This window comes from Podarcis vaucheri, assembly GCF_965113315.1.
Source record: "Podarcis vaucheri genome assembly, chromosome: 6".
Classification (NCBI taxonomy): Eukaryota; Metazoa; Chordata; class Lepidosauria; order Squamata; family Lacertidae; genus Podarcis; species Podarcis vaucheri.
Window position 1 is genome coordinate 71,118,982 of NC_138764.1, and position 7,171 is coordinate 71,126,152.

Consider the following 7,171-nt stretch of genomic DNA (forward strand, 5'->3'; position numbering starts at 1 on the left):
ATCAGTTGCATAATTTTGTAATCATTGTTCATACAGTGGAGCATAATTATTCTTCAGGCTTTGCTTGCTTCGTGCTTCCATCTCCTTTCCACGCAAACACCCCATAAAATTATCCTGCAAAATAGCAGCCTGTTGTTCCTTCCTTATCTTTTACTCAGCAAATAGCATGTTCACACTGAAGAGCTTTTAAAAGAAGAAGAAGAGAGGGAGAAAGTATCAGAGCAGCCTCCGTTGGCTCAGGAATCAAAATGCTGCTGAGTAATCAATCACAGCAACTTCGCATCACCAACCTTTCTTTATCTGCTTCCCCTCTGCTTGCTCCCCACTTTTCCTGGCAGTGTTACAACTTGACATCATTCACGCACCCTTTGTGCTCTCAGAATGTGGAGCACTTGGCAGTGACCCATTTGGCCCACAGCCAGGCTCTCATTCTGGCTTCCCCCCTCCAACAGGAAACAACGCACTTTCCTTCTTATAGTGCTAATGCCTTGATCCATCTTTCACATTCCAGAGACATACTGCAGAAACCTAACCCAACCCTAGTCTTTACTGCGTGGGGCAACCCATGCTCTTGCAACCAGGTGTGTGTGTAAAGGAAGGGCTTTGGTGCTTATGTGCCTGCTGCACAGAAATAGCAGGGCAGAAGGAACAAAATGTAGTCTGATGAGACTGAAGGGAGGCAGGAAAACAGCAAGTTCTGAGTAGGCTGAAGAAGAGGACAGGTGATGTATTCTCTTAGGGCTGAATGTGATTTGCAGTGACAAGGAAGAAACCAGTCGTCATGAAGGCACTGCTCAGTTGAACCAGTTGACACTTCTGCCGCCTTCAGCAGTTCCTGGAGAACGGTTTCCCATATTACTTCTTTAAAGACACAAGCAATATTTGTCTGCACTAAGCATTTGGATACCATAGAGCAGGGATGGGGAACCTGTGGTGCTCCAGATGTTGTGGGACTCCACTTCCCATCATCCCTGACCATTGGCAATGTTTCCTGGGGCTACTGGGAGCTGGAGTCCAATGACATTCAAAGGGCCCCAGGCTCTGTATCCCTGCCATAGAACATGGGTACTACCAGATTGGGGATTATTTGGGACTGGTGTTTTGTTTTGTTTTGTTTTTTGTGGGGTTTTTTTTTTTGCAACATCCACACAAAGTCTAATTTAATCTGGATTTGCCTTTTCTGGGGGATAGCTGATGAACATTTTTTTTAAAAAAATACCCTCCGATGCCAATGTCTGGTCTGCAGTATCTCAGTGACCTGCTTGCAAACTAAGCAACTGTCTGGAAGCACCCTGTGACTTTTGGGAAATGAATGAGGGTTTGCCCTTCCTTATCTCTATGTGCCTTCAAAGAGCACCGTGAGTTGCTTTTCTCAATCTGGTCATCTCAGCCTCTGCATTAAAGCGAACCGCCTCTGTTTGTTCTGTCCACTTTGAAGCCTGGGATCTAACCGCTATGGTATTACTGGATGGGCAGTTAAATAATAAGCATATCTTTCCCCCTTAGCTGTGGGTCTCTGCTGCGTACAAATTGAGCTTCTCTCTCTCTCTGATGCTCTCAGTTTGATCTCCTTGCCATTTTTGCAATGGATTTGCTAAATTGTTCCTGCTGAAATGTGTCTTTTGTTTGGCATGCACACAAGGGCAGGGATAGAATTTAAATAGCAAAATTTCAAATGCATCCACAGCTCTGATGGCTGCCTTGACAGAAATCGCTAGTCCTACTGTGAAATCCATAAGAAAGGACATTGTAATGGGTAAATAGGGCTCGGTACATCTGAAGGCTATGAAATCATCCAAAGCCATTGGAATAACCCAGCATCTCAAAGCCAAGACACAATTTTCAGGCTGCTGTTTAAGAATTTGTTTAGACTATTTACCGTGCACATAGGACACATGGCAGCAAAGAAAAGCAGGCTCTGGGCTTAATATAAATTATTGCCTGCATGCCGGGCACACCTTTCTCTTTTACCCCCTCCCCTCCGCAGAGGTTCTCTTAATGATTTCTCTTGTAAAATGCAGACACTTGCTTTAAATTATTTTGAAAGGCTTACACACTCTATGTTTTCTCCGCAGGCAGAGTCATGTAAATGTAGCTATGTTAGATGAATGCTAAAGAATGCTTAATAATAATACCTAGCACCTCTGCTGCTAAAAAGGTCACTTAAGGTAATCTTGGAACTGGAAGCCTTGAGGTACTTGGAAGAATTAACATGTTAAGTTATGCATTTTTGAACAGATTCCATTTTGGCCTGCCCCAAATAAATCTTTCCCCACTCCCCCCAAATATCCTTAGCTGTTGCTCTTCAATCTTAGGTGCACAGTAGGCATTTTAGATTTGAAAGATTTGGCTGGCTTTCACTGCCCCTCTTTGTCTATATACATGCAAGAAAAAATGCATGGCTTGAGGGTATGGAGCAGAGGCCAAGCAGACAAGCACAGGAGTAGACTATTTTGCACCCATTTGCAAACCCACTATAGGATCATGTTCATTTGGTGGATGGAGGATCCTGCCTTAAGAGACGCAATTGCATCAGGTTGGATTTGTGTGCCTTTCCAATGCTGAGAGTGATTCTGCAGGCTGCTGTTACGGGGCTGAACTTGTCACTTTCAAATGTCAATGATATTTTTCCAGGGCTGGCTTTTTATTGATCCCTACATTGATCTCTGGGATTTGGTGACTGATTCCCCTTCATAAAGATAATAAGCCACTGAGAGTCTGGGGCGCTTTAAAGGTTAACAAAGTTATTGTGGCCCAAGTTTTCATAGACTGGAACCTACCTCTCAGCAGAGAGTGGCAGAACTGGCAGGACCAGAATAAAAAGTGGGTGGACCAAGAGGTGATTCTTACATCCAGTGGGTTACATTCCAGCAATGCAGAAACCAGAGGTCCCAGCACACACACACACACACACACACACACACACACACACACACACACACACACCACATCTCTACATCCAGGCAGGCAAGAGGCATGATCACAGTCAAAGGATATATTCCAGCCAGTCAAAAGGACATGACGATGTCATAGCAGAGGGCCATCCCACAGAGGGGTCTGGCCTAAGCAAGGTATATGGCCTTGGAGAGACCTGAGGGCCAGTTAGAGATGTCTGGAGGGTAATGTTTGTTTCCCCATCCCTGATTTCATAGAATTGTAGAGTTGGAAGGGACCCCAATGGGACCTGCAATGGAGGATTTAATGCATCTAACAAAACGGGAACTTGCCTACAAAAGCTCATGTGACGATAAATACGGTTAGCTTTTCTTTTTTAAAAATCCTTTTACTCAGTTGTTTTCCTGCCCTTCCTCCAAGAAGCTGCAGGCACCCTACATGGTACTCACCTCCTTTCTTCATCACAACAACCCTGTGAGGTAAATGAGGCTGAGAGATGGTAACTGGTCCAAAGTCACCCAGTGATCTTCGTGACTGAGAGAGAGAGTTTGAACTTGGACCTTCCTGGTTCTAGTCCAGTTCTCCAACCACATAATCATGCTGCTACCACAGTACTCTGTTGGGGCAAATAATCTTAACTTCACATACGTACTTATAGGGCCTGAATTGGCTGTGATTGATCACAAAGGAAATATTAGGTTCTTGGTGAATATCTCTATGAAAATCTTGAACCTGTGTGTGGCAGCCATGAAAATAGCAAAGGGATTGAAAATAAACACTGCCAAGATGTTGTTATACACATTGTTGCGACAAACAAAATTATCCAGGGAATGGAGCAACTCCCTAAGAGAATAGGTTACAATGTCTGGGGTTTTTTTAATTTTGAGAAAAGACAAGTAAGATGGGGAAATGGAGAAAATATAGAGAGAGGCTGTCAGCGTCTCTTACTAAAACCCAGGATGATCCAGTGTTGGAAGATTCAGGACAGTGTGTAGTCAAACTTTGGAATTTGCTACCACTTTGCACCAGCTTTCAAAGCAGGCAGACAGGTTTGTGGAGGATAAGGCTGTCTGTGATTGCTAGTCATGATGGCTGCGTACTGTTGTAGGTGGTGTGCCTCTGAAAACCAGTTGCTGGGGAATGCAGCTGGAGCAAGTGCTGTTCCACTCATGCCCTGCTTGTGAGCTCCCTATGGGCATCTGCTAGGCCACTGTAAGAATAGGATGCTAACCTAGATGGGCCTATGAAGTGATCTGGCAAGATTGCTCTCTTAAATTGCAACATATTAATATGGCTATGTATTTTGTGGTTTTATCTGGTATTTTTATGCTGGTATTTTATCTGGTATTTCTATGGATGAAGGACGGTACACAAATTTAATCATCATCATCAAATAATTCTGATGTACCGCAACCTTCCCTCGTGGACTGAAATTCATGTCAGAATGCAACCATATGCTTGCTTAAATAACTTTGATATGATTTTCCTACGTAAATATTTTGGCTTGTCTCCTCCCTCCCTGCCCCTCCATTTGCTTCCAGAATTGTTGACTTCTGAAAATTACATGTTTCAGTCAGCTCACTCCTATGGAATGTTTTCTTCTCCCCACAAAATGAAAGAAAAACGTTTGGGGGATCGGTTATCTTATGAGGAACAGGTCTGCAAATTCTTGTTAGACGTTTTCTGAATGCTGAATAGGAATGGTCGACTTATCCTCTCTATTCCTGCAAACTCTCAGTGCATCTTTTTCAATGCAGGGCAACTTCACCTGCAAGGAAAGCCCATTCGTCCAAGAGCTCTATGTATGCACTGGGATGCACAGGAGGTTCTGGATCAGAGATAATTCCTTAGATTACCAAATATCTGTCTAATGCATTTTCCTTTGTTCCCAGGTGACAAGGTAGATTTGAGAAGATCTGCTCTCATCTGATATGCATCTGTGTTGACATGGCTGGCACTGCAGAAATGGCACAACGTGGCTTTTCTCCAGGTGCAAGATATTCCTTCTATGTTCTGAAGACCTGGAAACAGAAGGACCTCATTGGCACAGGATAGGATGCAACTGTGGTATAGGATGCCTATTTTTCATGGGCACTTTATTGTTCTTCCTTGTGTACACCTGCCAAGGGAGTGGTGCTGCAGTTTGCTCCCTCCTGGAAGAACAGCACCAAGGATTACAGGAAAGGGGTGACGTACCTGTCTGGGCAGAGATCTTGGGAAATTTCACTTGTTTTTGAAGATAAAATACTGCATCAACCACTGATTCAGTGCAGCCTCTAAGGTATTTAACTATCAGCTGCTACTAAGTCTACAATTATGGGTCTTGAATGCAGTTACAAGAACTGCTCCACATTCTCCTTCCATACCATGGATATACCTGCAAAAGAGAAGAACGTATTTCTTCCCCTAGTGCTCAATTAAATATTGGAGTTGCATAGAATCCGTTGATAACTACAAAGGAGGGGAAAGCAATTTTCCTTCCTTTGAATTCTCCTGTGTCTGTAGGCTGGATCTGACGATCACTAAAGAGAATCAAGGTGTCGAGTGGGTGTCAAGTTCACGATTCAAAATAAAATTCGTGTTTTTACAAAATCTTCCCAATTCATGTTTTTGTCGCTTTCATAGAAGACAGGCTTTGAGTTCTGGAAACAAGAAACCAAATTATAATCTTGTGTTGGGAAATTAGAGGAACTCCAAGAAAGACCATGCAGTTGCTCCAACATTTACCCAGTTACCAGCTTCAGATCCTGTACCTGGACGGATGGAAGAATCTACAGTACAGACAGAAGTTCATTACACTTTGTTGGAAGCACAAGAGATGAGAACAAGTATTCATAATGCTGTCTCTTTCTTTTTCATGAGTCACCCAAAATGTTATCTCTTGGTCTTTTCCTCTCCTGTTCAGTAATTAATCAGGCTTATACTCTCATCTCTTCTGTTCCTTCAAAGTCACACAAATTAGTGTTGTTGTCAGAATTCTATTGCAAATATTAGAAATTGCAAGGGGGGGAGGTGTGTTCTTCTCTTTGCTATGTTGTGTCTGCTACAGTCTTAAATTTTACTCAGAGAACTGAGAGAGCTTAGTTACATTTAGTATTAAATAAAGACTTGTACTTGGCAACTGTAATGAGTGCAGATCCCTCTCAGGGACCAATTGATTGCTCTTATACCTCCTCACAAGAAAATATTATGAGAACTAAGTTAAACTTCCCAGCTTATGATGCCATTGCTGCTTCTGCTGATATAAATGGAGGAGAGGATCCACTTTAATTCAGTGGGATTTGACAAGGAAAGGGTAGGAGAAGACAATAGACAGAGAGAAACGACATAGCTTTGGTGAAGTTCTCTCATTGTTTCTGGATGCACAGGACATCTAAGCCCCAAAGTGGAAATGCTTATTCAAAGCTTACTTAGCATTTTTCATAGCAAATTAGAACAACAGGCATATAACAGAAAGGTTAGGGTTTCTTAAAGACAAGTCATTGCTGATCTTTCCTATTGGAATGTTGAGATCTGCTCCCAGCTAATTGGCATCCATAAACATGTTCCATGTCTGTGTCTCATTATGTCTACCTTGATCATGAAGGTTCATTGGTTTGACTTGGGGGAGGGTGGTGGCTGAGGCTGAGAATGATTGCTTACCCTTGCTAAGTATAACCCAAAGTGAACACCTGACTCCAACTCAACCAAGATGGATGTCAGGAGCTCCCGGAGAGAATGGGCAAACAGCTGCACCTTCAAAACTCTGCCTTGACCTGTCCAACTTGGCACTGGCCTGGCCTCCATGCTGTGACTGTATGACCTGCTGACTTTGTTATCTAAACGTTTTTTTGTAACAGACAATGTTATACCTGCTTCGGATGCGATGTAAATACCAGGCTGTGAAATATTAAAGTTCGTTTTAATCTCTGCAGGATGGATTTGTTCATTTAAATATGAGCTTGTTTTTGAGGCCAAGTGGAGGAGGAGAAGCTGTGGGCTTTCTGAAATCATCTTCAAGTAATCGAAAAAGCAACTGAGCAGTTTACAATAGGGGGGTTGTTCTGATGGAGGAAAGAGAAGAACCTCATTATGTGTACCTGCTTAAACCATGTCAATCTATTACCTTAGCTTTTTCTTTTTGTACTCTTTTCTTGAGTACAAAAAGCCTGTCAAAATGTTGCTGGCTCCCCAGGGGTTTGTAGCGACTCGGATAAGGTTCAGTCCAATTCACTGCCAGTGACTTGTCAGTGGGCAGAAGTAACTCTGTAAAGCAGGGGTGATAAACCTGTGGCCC

General features: G+C 43.0%; 1 protein-coding gene across 2 annotated transcripts in view; it reads left to right on the plus strand.

Moving 5' to 3' along the window:
- The window catches only part of TAFA3 (TAFA chemokine like family member 3), a 93,632-nt gene extending 86,824 nt beyond the window's left edge, over positions 1-6,808 (plus strand). For both annotated transcript variants that reach the window (XM_082227682.1, XM_082227683.1), the window contains exon 6: positions 4,788-6,808. In XM_082227682.1, coding sequence (XP_082083808.1) covers positions 4,788-4,799 — 12 coding nt within the window. In that variant the 3' untranslated portion in view covers positions 4,800-6,808. The remainder of the gene's footprint in view (positions 1-4,787) is intronic.
- The last annotated feature ends 363 nt before the right edge of the window (positions 6,809-7,171 follow it).